Here is a 17,955-nt window from a genome sequence, read left to right as displayed (position 1 = left end):
TACACCTAAATAATTTAGACAATGAATATCATTAAGAGTCTCCAATTGGCTAAATAGGATCAAATCATCTGTAAACATCTCTTTTAATCCCGAGAATCTCCTATTTTCTATTAATATGTATTTTTAAATTTTTCTCTTTATTTTCACTATTTCCCATACAGGGTATTGAATGGATAATTAAGGCCTAGCAGCTGCAGTCAAGAGAAGGATGGTTGATAGTATTACACAGGAAGTATTTATCGTAGATTTGCCCACCATATAGAAATATGCATTCTCTCTTTTGGTTAACTTCTGACCCAAACTAGAAATTACTCTGCCGACTTAAAGCAGCAGAGAATAAACCCCTCTTCCCATCCCCACAGCAGAACAGAACCCAGAGCCCTCTGACCCAAGAACACAGAGGTCTCAGTTTTAAGAGACAAATAGCAGTAGGACCACACAACAGAGAAAGAAACCAGGCCCCAGTAATGAGGACCCGGCAGCAGATAGACATTCTGAGAACAGTGCTGGAGGGAAGCAAAGCCTCCTGAGCAATACAATTGACAAAGCCTCTGTATTTAGAGGGAGCTCCGAATAATGAGGGGAAAAACAGAGGCTGAGACAGGAGCATACAACCCCATCCCAGAGCAGGATGGCCTAGCCCATGTGCAGGAGGGGCTCTGCAGAGCCTACAGACCACAGGAGGTAAACACAGGCCAGGACAAAGACAGTGACCTAAGGGTTTTCACTGGCTCCATAACAGAAGGGACTGGAAAATGAGACCAAAACTTCAATGTACCCCATCTACAGTATGTAGTATCTGTATATTATGATACATTTATTACATAATACAGTTCTCAATCAATAGCATATATTTGGCTACTCTACATTAGTGTGTTTTTTCAGAGTCTGAAGTTAGAGAGCCCCTGTGAACACAGATGGGCAACTAGACTAGGTAAGCTCTGCTGACAACTGCAGTCAGGACTGTGGGACCATGGGGCGGGTGGACCCATGGCAGGACAGGCAGCTTTTGCAGGATTTACTGCCATCTAGGTGAGCTTGACTTTGTCCCTGTTCTCCTCTGAGGAGAGAGACTGCCAGGAAGAGAGGCATATCCGTCTTTAAAAATAAGTTGAGGATGGTATCTAGTTTAGTGGTTAAGTCTCTGAAGTCACTGACACATAGGATCAAATTCCCGCTCTGCTGCTGTGACCTTAGGCAAGTTATCTGGTCTCCTTGTACCTCAGTTTTCTTGGCTATAAAACTGGGGCTAATAACTACCTATCTCACAGGGTTGTTTTAAGAATTAAATAAAATAATGCATGCATTAAGTGCTTAGCATAGTGCCTGATAAATAATTGTTGGCATCTGCGTTATGTTTAGTAGCTGGACCAAAATGGAAAATAAAGCAAAAATCTAGATCCTGTAATGTCTACTCTCTCTCCTCCTCCTCCCCCTGAAGTTAAGTAACAACGAAGAATAACAAGGTTGGACTGAAAATCTTAAAGACAACATTTTGGATAATGAGTTTGAACCTTTTCACCTTCCCCCACTGAGTTCTCCCTGTCTTCATTCATGTTATTCCTTCTTTCTGTAGTATTCTCACTACTTCTTCCCTACAACTCACCTCCATGAACATTCCTGTAAAACCATGTTAAGTTCAGTCTACTTATTCACTAATATGTGAATAAATTACTCTATTAAAGTGCTCTGCAGTTCACTCAAGCCTGTTCTAATTTCTCCTTTCTCCTGATGATTGTATCTCTACTCCCTCCATACTCCCGGTACCATCGTCAACGGTAAAATCAAATATTTAATACATCTATTCTCCTTGACATAGCAAGTGCTTAATACATACTGATCGGGACACCACAACAAGACTTCTGGAAAGAAGTGTTAACAGGAAGGCATAGAAATGGTGTAAGTGGTTAAGCTATATTCTCCTTGTACCCAGGGAAGACAAACTGGTAGGTGACAAGCAATCCCTGATATGTGGTTCATTAGGATTACATACTACACTTACAGCTACATGGAAGTTTCCAAGTCTGTACTGACATCTTTTTGCTGCAAGGGGGCTCTGGGAATTGCTGTTTTCTCCATTGCACTAGCAAAGACGTATCAACTTATATGGCAAACTACACTGGAATGCTTTCCAGTTCTCAATGAGAAGCAGTCACTCCTTAGCCTTTTCACTAGCCACCATCAACTTCAAAATGTGGAAAGCCTGAGTTTGAACTTACCATAGAAACTAAGTAAGGGGCTCCAAACAGTGGGGGGAATTACTAAGCCTTTTGCTTTTGGAGACGTAAGACGGCATATCCCAGAAATTTCTCCACAGTTACCTCCAAAGCATAACCCCTCTAGAATCTTAGTTCTGGCTGTGCACAAAGGCCCTCCTGTTACTTACAGTACCATTTTGAATGTGTGACTTAAGCATATGTTTTCTTCCTTATTCAAGAATAATGTGGGTGGGTGCAAAAGAGGCCAATACTTGTATCTGCAATGATAGCTGGGACAGGGTTCTAGGTCCATGGAGTAGGTAATTTTTAGTACTTTGCAATATCTGTGGTCCCAGTGGGTGGGCTAAGTTCTCTATTGCTGAATGTAGACTTATCCTGATTCCAAGTCCCCTGAATCTTTATACTCACTCTATCTATCCAGCACCCTACCAAGGAACATTATATCTATTGCCCAATAAGGAAATGCAAACTAGAAAGAAACATCTAACTATGGCTATTTCTGTCCACACACAGTGAGGTACCTGTATCAAAAGCTTTGAAAAGAACTCAGAGATACCACCTTGTTCTTGTGAACTGAGTGAGCACAGCTCAGAGCAGTAAGCCTCTTGCAATGGCAGCCCAGCTTCTCCCAAAGAAACAAGGTTACATGCTAGACAGCAAAACACCTGACTCAGAGAGAAAGTATTTAAAATTTGGGGGGGGGGGAACATATTATGCAATACATATTATGAAAATGAAAATTTAAGAATTTTTCCCTGTGCTAAAACTGTAATTAAATCTTATTTAACTGTTTCCTCTAATGACATCCATTTTAATTAGGTTTTAATAGACTGGCAGCCACAACCTGTAGCTTTATGAAGCAAAATAAAATTACAGTCTTGGAAGACATTTAAGGAAAGAGAACCATCAACACAGATGAGAGGTTACAATATATCCCCTCATCCCTAAAGACCCCCACGGTAATTACGTGTGCTGAAGAGACAGCCATTAGGGCTAACAGTAGGTGTGCTCACCAACCTGCACTGGGCTTGAAATAACTCTTGAGATCCAAGGGTTATTTCTGTGATCCATATTCCAGAAAATCTGCATGGAGTAAAGAACACAACTGAAAAGGTATGTATTCTATAGCTCTGCCAAATATGTGTAGCCACTACCAAATATGCAGCCTCTACGGTTGCAATGGGCTGTCTTAAGATTTTAATATATACATGTTCTTATAGCTGATCATGATACAACAACACTCATCTTCAGAAGACTGCCATATGTTTGGGAAAATGAATATTATGTAAAGAAAGTAAAATTAATATATGAAAAACTGATTCACATGCAAGATAAATGTATCTGTAAATGAGATGCACTAAACAGGATCTTAATAGTATGCATCTGTATCTTTCACACTGCATTATGAAAATCAGGGAGTAAATCAGAAAAATTAACTCAGACCAAATGAATATCATAGGCATTTATTTTAGAAAAGAACTGAGCATAATCATTCCTTTGTTAGCTAGAGGATGGGGCAAAGAAACTGGGCCTTTTGCTATCTCAAATAAGTATGCGTATCTTTATTTGAAAGAAAGAGTTAAATGAATATATGTTATTTTTAAAACTAATTTTGAAACGCCAGTACTTAAATTTTAATAAATCACATATACTCAAAAAGTTGTAAATCTTGGGGAGGGGGATATCTGATCTTATGAAAAAATACAATTTTGTAATCTGGCTGACAATCTGATGCCTCTAAATCTCTCTGCCAAGAAGCAGTTACTTGGCTAAGATACTCTTACTAGTACACTTTCATCAGATTAAGGCTTTCATGCCAGGAATTTTTTTTCTCCTGGGGTACTGGCCATTGCCAGAAATGGACCTATCGAATCTACCGGTGCTAAGGAGTTAAGCATCTGAGATTTAATTTAACAGTTTCAGCTTTATTAAGCTGTCACAGAGCGGCCCTACTTTGATAACAGTAGCTGCTCCAATTATGGCTTGGTTTAGGGTTGACAAGTATAATGATTCATTCGTGGCACATGAGAAGCAATAAAAGGTTGTTTTGCATTACAGCTTTAAAAATGTGGGCACTTTTTTCATTTAATTTGTCACTTAGCTTTTGCTAAGAGGACATTTAAATTGCAGTAAAAGGCAAATGGGGCTTTTAGTTTAAATGTAATCCCCATATTTAAATGATCTGTAATGGTGCAGTGTTGGAGTGGGAACACTATTGTCTCACAGTGGGTCCTGATGGTGACATGTGACATTTGTATTCAGGTCCTGTATTATCCATGTGGCTAAAGGGCTTCCAATTTCATTTCACAGCCAGAAGCCTGCAGAAAACACCAATTAACTTGCAGATCCCATTTGCCGACAAAACTCAGCCTCTTCTCAATGTCTGGCATCTGGCAGTGCTCAGCATTTAATTCCACAGCAGAGCCTTGAAGCGATGTGAGCCCTGTGCAGGGGCACAAAGTCAAATTCCCCCATTTTCTTAAGAAGCAAAATTCTTTCCTTTTGAAGTCCAGAAGCAACTTTTAGTTAACTTTTTTGGTGAATGAATATTAAGATGTGATAACTATTGTTACTCCTACATGATATTCTTCACAGAACTTAGAATTCATTAAAATGGCAAGTGACCTCTGCTCACCATCACAGTATGTAGGAGAATTTATAGCAGTCTAGTGATGATTGGGCTCGGGGGAGGGAGGGTGATTTGTGAAAAAAGAAAATATAGGGCAAGAATATGTATTCTTCATCCTGGACTGAAATCAAAGAACTTGTTTAAAGCCTGGTCCATAACTAGAAAAGTAGTCCATCAGAGGGTATAACTAGCATTAGCTAGTAGAAACTTCCACCTAATGAGAATTAATCCTTTTGATTGAGGGCTGAGGTACATAATTTTCAAAGCCAACTTGCAGAAGTGAAATATGACTAATGCATTAAATGCAAACCCTGAAAATTTTATTTAACTATATCACTTGTACATTTTTTTTTGATAACCAAAAAATTTAATTGGTATTTTCTTTCTAATTAGTTATTTGTTAATTCTAAGCTTCTTTAAGTACCAAAGCTCTTTAAATTTTATTCATTTAATATTAATCCAATAATAGTTTTTTTTTTTTAATGCTAATCCTTTTTACTGCCATAAACCAACTAGTCAATTCAACAGTTACTACAGAGTTACAAGACTGAGGAGTCTTTACTTGTAAATCACTCAGTATTCTATAAAATTTTTTGTTTAAACCATGCATTACACTTGTGTTCTCCAACCACCACACCGGGCCCCCAAACATTTCCTTCCAATACATTGCAAGGATCCACTGCAGTTACAGATTGATTTAAATTTTGATTGAGGGGAAGGCCACTAAGCATTACTTCAGGTGACCCAAGGGAAGTACTAAGATTATTACAAGATACTTAATAAAAATATTAGGGAAAAAGGTCAACAAATATCTAACAGCTGGCAAATAGCAGACACACGTTAAAAAACAAACAACAAAACAAACAAGAGTTGTCATCCACAGCTCAGTTCCTGAACATACATCCTATTAATGGGAAAAAGGAAATTTTGGTGTCCAATTCTCTACCAACCTGCTGTACAACCCTAGGTCACACTATGTCATTTTGTGGAAGTCTTCTAACCTCCTCAGACTTCAGTTTCCTTATCTGTAAACAGTTCATCTCAAAGGTCCCTTCCAAGCATTATTATCATGTAGTATCTTCACAGACATCAGCCTCTCTTGGTCTGGACATGGGATCAATAGCATGATGTGGTCCATCATTAGCCAAGAGGAAGACAGAAGGTGAAGGTATGAAGACTTCTACTATTCAATTACACTGAAACTAGGATCTTCTAATAAATATACGCATAACGTAAAACTAATATAGGCATTGACAAAATATTTGCCCAAAATTCCATTTGTCACATATAGATTTCTTAATAGACAAGATAACAAATACATTATTAATTTCCCTAGCAATGAGCACAGAGTAACAAGAGTCATCCCCCCCAAACTTCCCAGTAAACCTGAGGAGTAGATTTCTCATTTTTTCAACCACCTGCTATATTTATATCTTTACCACCACGGACTTGGGAAGCAATACAAATTAGAGTTTGCAGTGTCTTTTCCATTCTGACAATCAACAGTCCATCTAAGTCAATAATAACAAAAAATAAATAAGATGAATATTCAAGCTGCTTTTGATACTTTTAATGTGGGCAAAAGGGGAAAACAGCCAAATGTTAGCTGAACTGATTACAGTAGCAGTCTAGAAATAAGGAATCAGTTCTATTATACCAAATACCTGTTTTGAAATATAGCTTTTTTTTCCCAAATATTTAAAAGCAGATCCCGTGCTTGCTTTCCTCAACATCAGACAATTCCCCAGAAACACTGCCAAGATTGGTTCCTGCAAATGCCTCATTCTTCCTATTCTTCTAACCAGTGTATAATGGCAACAAGTTCATATAAAAGTAGCTCTCTCTTCTGCAGTACTCTGACCGTGCTCTTTAAACATTCAACCATGGTCTTTGTCCACACACAACCCAATGGCAATCCATCAGGAAATTTATACTTACCCAGCTCATCCCAGAGCTGCCTATATTTGTCAGTCATTGCAGTGCCTTGTTGCCTCCAAAGTGACAGACGAGGGTCGGCCATGAACTGCTCTGTTATCAAAGTCAACATTCGGGCCCCGTTTGAGTCCCTCATCTTCAACATCTCCCGCACCTAGTGGGGAAAAAACAGACCTTCAGAAAAATGTTAAAAAATGAACAGCAATACAGAGACAGACTACTTTATTTCTTTGGGCAGGGAGGCTGGGGTGGTGGTGGTGGTGGTGAAGTCTTCACACCATCCTTCTTAAGCAAACAAAAGTTGTTAAAAACGAGCCTGTGAGGGACTCCCATGGCGGCCCAGTGGTTAAGACTTCACCTTCCAATGCAGGGGGTGAGGGTTCAATCCCTGGTCAGGGAGCTAAGGTCCCACATGCCTCGCGGCCAAAAAAACAAAATACAGAACAGAAGCAGTAATGTAACAAATTCAATAAAGACTTAAAAAAAAAAAAAAAAGGTCCACATCAAAAAAAAAAACCCCAAAACCTTAAAAAAAAGAAAAAAACAACAAAAAAAAATGAGCCTCTGTCCTCAATGGCTATTTAATCAGAGAACTGACCATTAATTTTTTAAAATTATGTTTTAGAATCCACACGAGGAAAAGAAATTTGTGTAACTTCCCAATTTTCCCCCCAAATGTTTTTGTCAGCCTACAGAAAAATAATACCAAAATAAACAAGACAAATCATTGGGCACCTTCCTGACTCCCTAACTGATTGCACTTAACCACCAGAGTAGTAGAGTCTAAAGCACTGTACTGAGAACTCTTTAGAGATCTTCTAAATTGATCGGATAGTGTTTATAATAATAGCATCTGTCCTTCCATTTTTTTAAAAAAAGCTTTATTGAGACATAATTCACGTACATACAATTCACCAATTTAAACTGTACAATTTAAACCTCTTTCAGTGGTTTTTAGTATATTCAAGTACAAGTCCTACAAGTGCTTCAGTTTTTGAGGTAAATTAGTAATTTCACTAGATTCTTTCTCACCGAGGATTTCCATGTAAAGAGCAACAGCATACTTCTATTCACTCAGATGGGAGTGTTTTTGCAATGGTAAGAGGAAATGTAAAGGGCTGTAGGTTCAGAACTCTCTTGCTCCAAATGAGCAATCCTTGAAGCAGAATCATAACCACTGACCTAGTAAGTTAACTTGGCTTCTCTGCTGGAACCTCAAGCTCTGTCCATTATTCTTCTGTTACATTTCCCAAATAAACAAGAGAACAAGAAAAGAAACACAAGGCTAAGTTGCTCTACAGGAAATCCTAAATGAATCCATCCATTCTTAAAGTGTATACTGCTATGTGTTCAATGAATAGGAATCCCAGCTGAACATCAGCTCTCTGTGTAGAAAATTAGTGGAGCAAGGTCATAAGTAGTAGATAAGGAGAGGGGAGTCCTTTTATTCAAAATTCTATGTGAAAGCCACATGAAGGAGGAAACAGCAGATCTTCAATAAAGCAGCCTAAACCTCTAGATCAATAGGTTCTGCCTCAGTCCTGTACCCTGACAAGTAATGGAACCCTCCCCCCAAACCAGGCTTCAGAATTTGAGCCTTGTAGAGAACTCAAATGTACTTCTGCACTGAATCACAAGGGTATGCTTCCAGAAGGATTTTTTGAGTAATCTTAAGAAGTACTAAAAAGGAGAAAGAAATGGAGTTGCCATTTATCGGACATCTTGCTGAAGAGTTTTACATTCATACTTACCTTTTAATCTTCACAACAACCATATAAAGTAGGCCAGATTATAATCCCCATTTTACAAACTATAAAGCCATCCCTCAGAAGTAAAATAACTTGTCCAAAGGACAAGAGGAACAACTGGAATCAGAACCCGGATCTGCCTTAACTCTGGAAGTTATGCCATTTCCAAAATTAGATGTTGCTCTTACTTCATATGGCATATACAATGTGTACATCATATAGAAAGATAAAAATAGCAACTGCAGGCCAGTCTAATACCTCTTTCACATTGCTTCCACTAGGCCACAGTGTACTCTCTGCTGATAAGAGAATCTATGAAATACTTCCTGTGTGTCTAAATATACCAAAACTTTAATATTACCTCTATACATCATGGATTTAATTTAGTATTTATTTTCCTAATAAATTTCTACCCTACTACTCAGTTAGCAATAGCAATGAAAATAAATGCTTTACTATTAAGCATACAAACCAGAACTATTAACCAACACTCAAATACATATACATTAATTACAGCCTAATGCTAATTAATTTTCAGACTGTTGACTGTGAAGTATTACAAGAGTCTGAAGTGCCTATGAATTACCAAACAATGATTAAATCATGTGAAATAATTTTAGAGTTAAATGTATTTTTACTGTAATCTAAATTCTTGAAAAATTGGCAATCTAAGTATGGTATATGGAATAAATCTTTTTTTTTTTTAAGGCTGCACCACGCGCATGCTGGATCTTAGTTCCCTGACCAGGGTGAGCCCATGCCCCCTGCACTGGGAGCATGGAGTTTTAACCACTGAACCACCAGGGAAGTCCCGGGATAAATCTTCATTTAAAGGGTTTTCATTAATCAGAATACACTAATTTTTGGCTATAAGCGGTAACAGAGTTTACTCTAATTCTTCTGAACTACAAAAGCTTTTAAGTATTATGAATATTAGAGAAGTTGTTTAACAGAAATATCAATGAACACAGTTATCTGTTCCCTTAAAACCAATTTGAATACGTTATCTATAAAGATGGCTGTACCCCCAATGAAAAGACATTGCTTTAACATTATTTAAAAAGCATTTTATCCAGTATTTAGACATGTGTTTATGGTACTAAGAGTTCTGTGTAAAGCAAGACACAGCCTCTGTTCACAATGAACTTATAATGAAGATAACTTTGTTTCTTAGGCTATCAAATTTTAGTGATGAAAATTAACATTTACCAAGGGCCAACTACTGTTAGACACACCATTATCATTTAACACCATAATCACAACAACTTGAATGGATATGCTACTACTAGCTAATTTTATAGATGAGGAAACTGACTTAAATAACTTGCCAAGGTACATACACTCAATAAGATTTAGAACTGAGATTTAAACCCAGGTTTGTATGACTCCAAAGTTTATGCTCTTGAAACTAATTTAAAGATATCAACATTAAACTAATTATATAAAGCACATCTTAAGGACTATATTCAAAGGTATGCTCTACTTGGGAAAATTAACTAGAAGAAGAAAAAACTTGAAAAGATGGCATTTCAAATAACATTAAGCTATTTTATTTTTAGTACTGAACAGTTTTTCAAAATTGTATAAATTGCCACCATTTTATTAATAAGAGCTGAGAAAGACAAAAATGGCCCATATCTTGTCTAAAGACACCTAAGTAAATTAATGCTTGCATTACGACACAGAAGTCTCTAATGGTTGATAATAACTTAGTCTATTCTTCCCCCCACCCCACCCCGGCCATGCTACATGGCTTGCGGGATCTTAGTTCCCCAACCAAGGATTGAACCTGGGCCCTGGCAATGAAAGCACCAAGTTCTAACCACTGGAACGCCAGGGAATTCCCAGTTCTTAAAAAAATAAATAAGAATTTAAAAAGAAGCCTTTATCCTATTGTAAACATGATCATATATACTTTCTATAAATGTATATATTTAGAATATTTCTTTAAAAATAAAAAGTCATACCTTTGCAAAGAGCAAATTAAGCTGCTTCCCTGATCCGTGGTACCCGCCCTGGGAAAGGAACAGTTTAACCTGTTCTTGAACCTGCTCTTCATCTAAGTGCCAGCAGTTTTCATCATCTATACTAGCACCTGCTGTTGGATCAGGAGCACCTAGAAATAGAAAGAAAAAAATAACACATATGCTAGGAAAAACTCTGGGCTAAAAGGGCTCTGAAAATAAACTTGCAAAGAATTAAGATTCTGTATTTTTTGCCTAAACACTTTTTAATCCAATCTCAATTTCAATATACATACAAATGTATGACCGAAAGTAAATGTAAAAATTATTCTTTTATTGCCAGAACTTTGCTGATTTGTGCTAAGCCAAACGGCGATGACTTTAGAGCTGAGATGTTTCCCTTTTTTAAGATCAGAGACTATACCTTTGGAGATGAGTTTACAGGTTCCCTAAAGAAAAAAAAAAAATTCACAAAAATGTCTCATTGTAAATATGTGATGTTTATAAAAGCTCTACTGTGTAGGACACGTTAGTAAAATGCTTTTCAGAGACATCAGAAAAATATGAAACAAAGTAAACTCAGCAGCGTATTTCTCTTTACTATGTTAATTCAAGAAGCTTTCACCATTATCTGCTGCTGTATAAACTACATGCTGACATAAGTCTTTAGTTGCAGAAAACCAAAGATTAAAAAGGGAAATCAAGCCACATGGGAACAGGCAGTGCAGCTGTTGTACTAAACCAGGTTGTAGTATCACCTTGCCAAAACTGCGTAAATATTTTATTGCTGAAGTACGCATAAAAGAGAACAGCTATGTAACAAGCCCTGTGTGTAGACTACCTTAGAAACTCAAAAATTACCCAGATATTTAGGCAGGTGAAAATTGTTTCATTATTTATTAATAAAATAAAATAAAATGGTATTTAAGGCCTAAGATTCATAAGTAATACAAAAACTAAATCTAAAATCTCTTCTCAATAGTGTTTCATTGCCTTATCAACCCTTAAAAAAATACATGTGTAGGTGTGGTTCTACACTTCTTTTCTTTTAATGATCTAATGGAGACTCAACTGGCCGAGGAAATAATCACTAACATGTGCTTAGAACCAGGGTCCATTAATCCCTAGGAGGAAGACAATGGGTCTGTGAACCTCCCTGAAAAAGTGTGTTTCATTCATTCAGCCGACATATTTACTGAGTGAGTGCCCTCTGCTAGACTTGGGGATGGACTGGGGTACAAAAGAGAATTCCTCTCCTCACAGAATTTACCATCTAGTTCAGTGGCTTTCAAACTTTTTTGACTAAGACCCACAATAAGAAATGTAATTTATATCATACTCGATACACCTGTGTATCTGCACACTTATATGATCACACCTATTTATTAATCTGAAGCAAAGGTATGATGAAAAAATACCCTTATTGTAAGTGGTCTGATATTTTCTATACTATTTCGTTTTTTTTAAAAGGCTTGTCATAATTTTAAAAACTGATTTCATAATGTATAATGGGTTGCAATCCACTATATGAGAAACACTGTTTTAAGTATGTGAAATAAATATCAAATGTAATAATCACACATACAAATATATAATAATAAATGAACTAATTGTTTATAGAAGAGGACAAAGTGCCAGGAGATGGTATCAGAGAGCTCTGACCCGGCCTTGAATTGGCAGAATAAGCATACCTTGAGGAAATGGAATTTGAGCTGAGATCTGCCTTAAGTAGATTAGAAGATAAATTAAGGCAGGAAAAGGAAGCACTGGGTCTGCACGTGAGACTAAGAGCTTAGGCAGAGGTCTCGGGCATAAAGGAACATGGTACATGGATGAAACAAAAGATAGTCCATGTCCATGCAACTCAAAAGTAGATAAGGAAGAAGAGCAATACAAGGCAACTCTGGAGAAGAGAAGGGACAACTCTTGCCAGGCCAGAGAGCCCCGACAAGTGAGGAGCTTAGTTTTTCTCCCTAAAAGTAATGAATGGGAATTCATGACAAGGTTATCCGAAGTGGAAGAATGGAATACTCTTCAGTGAGAACAGAACATCAGTGAGAACAGAAATGGAGAACCTGACAGAAATTTAGGATATAAAAGCAAAAGGACTTGGTGAAGAAGTAGATACATGAGATATGGGCGTTCAGGGGGCTGAGAGAGACATGGTTTTCTGGATTAAACAACTGGACGAAATACTGGACAACTCACTGACTCACAGACCACCAGAGCAGGATCAGTTTTGGGGGAGGGAGGGGCAGTGTTTAGATCATAAGCTCAATTTTATTTTTATTATTATTATTAAAAAATTTTTGGCCGCACCGCGCAGAATGCAGGATATTAGTTCCCTGACCAGGGATTGAACCCACACCCCCTACAGTGGAAATGCGGAGTCTTAACCACTGCACCGCCAGGAAAGTCCATGAGTTCAGTTTTAGACATGGTGAGTTTCAAGTACCTCTGAGATAGCTGGTCAAGAAGAGGGGACAGGATTTCAAGTAGGGAGCTGGATATACTATGGGACGCAATACAGGGTAAAGAGAGCGTCTAAGATGGAACCCTAAGGAAGGCCAACACTTAAAGGCTGGGCAAGAGAATGAGGAAGGATAGCAACGGGAACAAGTAGCCTATTAGGAAGAGCAGGGGAGACTGGCTCTTCCAGAAGGCAGAGAAAGCTGTTCCAAGTAGGGAGTAGGCAAGTAGGGAGTTATTTAAGCTACCAGAGAGCAAGGATTATATCTGCCCTGTTCACCACTGCCTCCTAACACCTAGCCGGTGTTTGCCATTATCAGGCAATCAAGTACTGGGGGGAACGGGGGAAAAGAGGGAGAGAGAAAGGCATAAATACATTCCACCCCTAACAAGAAAAGGAACCCTAACAGAAAGGAACCACTGCTAAAGTATCCTCACATGCATTATCTCATTTTCTTCTCACAATGTCCCCTGGAGGTGAGTATAGCTATGATCCCCTTTCTACAGAAGGAGAAACAGGTTCAGAGTGGTTATGACTTGTCCACAGCCACAATGCCAAATCCGGTCTCCCATTACTCTCCCCTGCTGAAGAATATATCCCAGAACCTTGGAGCTCAAGTTTAACCCTGAAGGTATCAAGGCAGCAGTTGTCAACCGTAAATCAAAGATAAATTTAAAGAAGGATACTGAGATCTGTTAGCGTGTTTCTCTTTTACAGGAAAATTTAAGGACACACAACGTCGTGAAGAGTTAACTAACTACTGGGGTTACATCTGTAACCCCTAATCTAGCTCATCCCTTTGATTCTAGAGAAAGACAGACACAGACTCACAGACACAGACACACAACTGCACAAAGACAGGCCTCCATTTCCTCAACCTTAAACTTCTATAATGTAGGAATAAAAAGTTAAGTAATCAGTTGAAAAATAAAACATAAATTTACTCTAAACACAACTCAACATTTTAGGAATAAAGACATTTACACTGTACATTATAGACCAGGAAATTAATGTCCACAACAACAACCCCCCCGCAAAAGAGCAAATTTATTTATTAAACATTTTTTTTTTAAATTTATTTTTGGCTGTGTTGGGTCTTCGTTGCTGTGTGCGGGCTTTCCCTAGTTGAGGCGAGCGGGAGCTACTCCTCGCCGCGGTGTGCGGGCCTCCCACTGCAGTGGCCTCTCTCGTTGCGGAGCACAGGTTCCAGGCGCACGGGCTTCAGTAGTTGTGGCTCGCACAGGCTCAGCAGCTGTGGCGCACGGGCCCAGTTGCTCCGTGGCATGTGGGATCCTCCCGGACCAGGGATCAAATCCATGTACCCTGCACTGGCAGGCAGATTCCCAACCACTGCGCCAGCAGGGGAGTCCTATTTATTAAACTTTAATTCCAAAGTTTAAACACTTAAATGCTAACATGTCTTGATTACATGCATTAAAGTATTGCCCAAGCCCTGTATAAAATGTAGATTTGCAAAATTTATTTCTACTTGTTAACAGCTGTCTATAATCAAAGACAAACCTCTCAGCATTTAGCTTTGAGGAAGGTATGCAAAGAGAATCATAATTCATGTATTTATACATTTGCTATTAGATATTCCCCCAGTTGGGCGGGAACCAGAACCTGTGTATGAAAATTAAATGATCCATTAAAGTGTTTTAAAACCTATCATATTTTTTAACCCTTATTTATATTTATAATTATAAATGCTATAACTTTTACAAGTGTATAATTAATCTTTGTGAGCATTTTATTACTGAGGCTTAACTCTTCAAAGTTTCAAGCCTTCAGGGAAAGTGAAATTATCTGTTGAAAAAAGTGAAACAGTTTGTCTCTCACTCCCAGCTAGGGTGTGTGGATTTGATTCACCCTCCTACCTTGCTTACATAATGCCATAGGAGAAGAGCAAAGGAGAGTTCAGAGACAAGAAGGACTACTGTCCAAGTCTTTGGCTTTCCCTGCCTGCTACTTGATTTGGCTCAGATTTAGTTTTGATTTACCCCAATATCAAAAACTCTTACCCCAGCGGTTCCCAAAATTAGGAGTATATCAAAACTCCTGAGGCACACCGTGAAAAATAGATGTTTAGGCACCACTTCAGACCTACTGAATCAGAATCTTTGCCACAGATAAAAAGGCAGGGGCAATGGGGGTGGGGAGTGTGGCTGGGAAACACTAGTCTATATTTGGAGAGAATCTTAAACATGGTGGCACATTTTGGATCTTAGTTTTGAAAAGTATTCAGGGTTCTAAGTCATCAGACAGACGCCTCTCCAGCGTACTGACTGAAGTAAATTTAGGACATATTGACTGAGATATCTGTCTCTTGTCACAAAAACAGTCACTTCTAAGCACTGGGCAACACCAAATCATTCTGCAAATTTTAAACTGAGATATTAAGACATGTTCACAGCCGGCTTATACTATGTTTGGTATGTGGAATTATCCACAGCTTTGGGTTCTAACGGGGAACTTAAAGCTTTCTTTTTTCTTAAACTGCTGGAAAACAAATTCAAACAAGAAGTGAAAGGCTTTAGTTTACATCTTCATGCTTTAGTAACACTGTTGTCCAAATAATGCTTTAAGCGTTTTATATTTATGTAGCAGTGTTCTTTTTTGTTAAAATTAAATTGTCAAATTCAGTCTACAGAGGCAGAATGCAGGCAGCAGATGTCTACACTGCAGAGGTGATTAATTCAGTCTCTTTTGCAGGACCTATAGAAGAATGCCATCTCCTACAGTTTTAGTGCCTGCTGTTAAAGATAGGAAACATTAAGTCTGTGGCTTACAAAGACACCAGTACATCTGTCTTATAAGCTGAAGGCAAAATCCTGATATCAACCATTGGCACCAAGAGAGGAAAGGCAAGGCAGCAAACTTTAGAGATTCAGGCTCAGAAAAAAATCTTTCTTTAGAGAGGACAAGAACTAGACCACTGGGCTTCCCTGGTGGCGCAGTGGTTGGGAGTCCGCCTGCCGATGCAGGGGATGCGGGTTCGTGCCCCGGTCTGGGAGGATCCCACATGCTGCAGAGCGGCTGGGCCCGTGAGACATGGCCACTAAGCCTGCACGTCTGGATGACTGTGCTCTGCAACTGGAGAGGCCACTACAGTGAGAGGCCCGCGTACCGCAAAAAAAAAACCACAAAAAACAAAGAACTAGACCACTGAAAAATAATGTGCATTGAATAAACACACATTGAGAAAAGCTTTAAATTTTATTCTTACTGAAATCCCCATTTCGAGTTAGTGACTAATGCCTTCATTTCAATATACAATTTTGTGGTGGCTGAAGGAGCCAGATCCTTTATCACCTATTCTCAATGGTCAGTCCATGTAATTCTACTGCCATGGTGCAGTGTGGTGTCCTCTCCAGGAGCTGTTAGAGGACAACCTGTTTTCCTTAGCCTGCAGGCTAATGACAGGGAGCCCTGGCATGCACCAGGCTCTGCTCCCTCAGCAAGCCACCTTCCCTTTAGCTAAATTCCAAGGAAATAAATAAGTAGTACGGTAATCAGGATATATCTCAGGGAACTCAAATAGGCCTGTCAGGGTTTATAGCCCTTCCTCTATTCTTTTCCTCTCACCTGACTTTATTACTCATCTCTTATTATCATTTAATTTACTTCAGAAGTTCAATGATATGCTTATTCATGTACAGAAATAATCATGTATTTTATATGGATAAAAAGCAATAAAATATTTGTACATTCACCAATGCTCATTTAAAAAATTCAGAGTACTCTATGCTTAAGAGGTAAGTCATTTTCCATAACTTAGCTAACAAATGTATTAATGTATTAGCAATTACCTGGTACACAAACATAAATAATTATGCACAGTTCTCAGTAAGTCTCATTTTTACATAACCTGACTCTTCAGATTTATTAAAAGAGATCTACTATGTTTGCAAGGTTCAAGAATGGTTTGCTCAGAATTTTTTTTTTTTGGCGGTACGCAGGCCTCTCACTGTTGTGGCCTCTTCCGTTGAGGAGCACAGGCTCCGGACGCGCAGGCTCAGCGGCCATGGCTCACGGGCCCAGCCGCCCCGCGGCATGTGGGATCTTCCCGGACCGGGGCACGAACCCGTGTCCCCTGCATCAGCAGGCGGACTCTCAACCACTGCACCACCAGGGAAGCCCCTGCTCAGGTTATTTTTAAAGATGTTTTTTAAAAAAAGTTCACAAATATTTTCCTCAACTGTCTTGAAGACTCACGTCAACTGCCACATCACAATGATGGAGATAACAGCAACTCAGATTTACTCCTTTTTAACCCTCCTAACCTTATGAAATAGGCACTCTTTTCCTAACCACGTTTTACAAATAAGAAAACAAAGCCCTGAAGAGATTCAGTTCCTTGCCTCCACTCAAAGAGCTGGAAAGCAAAGGGACCAGAATTCTAATGTAGGCTGTCTAACTTCTAAGCTCTTAAACACTCTGAATACTCTTACAGTGGGAGGTAAGAGAAACCTACAGGGAGGGAGATGGGAATAATAAGCTCATCTAGCCAACATGGAGATTTAGGATCAGTTAAAGGAGACAGGGATGGCAAGGAAACTGATCACAGCTGGTAACAATTCTTTGAAAATTATGAGAGTTAGGGTAGTGTCAGAGATGGCTAGAGGGTGTTAGGGAAGGCAAGATTTGGAGGTGAAAAGAGAAAGGATAAAGGGTATTGGGCTAAAAGTAACTTGGCTGTCTCTGCATTACCCTATCAAATACATGACGCGTCAGAGATGTGACTCCTCCCAATTAGGAAACAGAAGTCCTAAGGTTACTTCTCATTTGCTAAAATGTTTTTTCATGTGAAGATGATCATGTGTACATGATTGTATATTTCAACAATTTTTTAGAACAAAATGAAAATCATATTATGGAAACATCAAGTTCTAATTAAAACTTAAGGGAAAAACTGGTAATTTTTGGAGGGAAATTTGGCAGCAATTACAAAACCCAAAATGCCGATACTAACTGTTTTGGCATTTCTACT

General features: G+C 38.6%; 1 protein-coding gene across 2 annotated transcripts in view; it reads right to left on the bottom strand.

Moving 5' to 3' along the window:
- The window catches only part of ZSWIM6 (zinc finger SWIM-type containing 6), a 205,475-nt gene that overhangs the window by 46,740 nt on the left and 140,780 nt on the right, over positions 1 to 17,955 (bottom strand). For both annotated transcript variants that reach the window (XM_029218417.1, XM_029218416.1), the window contains 2 exons: positions 10,499 to 10,647; positions 6,787 to 6,937 (listed from right to left, as the gene is read on the bottom strand). In XM_029218417.1, the coding sequence (XP_029074250.1) occupies positions 6,787 to 6,937; positions 10,499 to 10,647 (300 nt within the window). The remainder of the gene's footprint in view (positions 1 to 6,786; positions 6,938 to 10,498; positions 10,648 to 17,955) is intronic.

Source organism: Monodon monoceros, unplaced genomic scaffold (genome assembly GCF_005190385.1).
Source record: "Monodon monoceros isolate NGI ecotype Baffin Bay Population unplaced genomic scaffold, NGI_Narwhal_1 Super_Scaffold_12, whole genome shotgun sequence".
Classification (NCBI taxonomy): Eukaryota; Metazoa; Chordata; class Mammalia; order Artiodactyla; family Monodontidae; genus Monodon; species Monodon monoceros.
The sequence above is the reverse complement of the archived record's forward strand: the minus strand, read 5'-3'. Positions and strand labels throughout refer to the sequence as shown.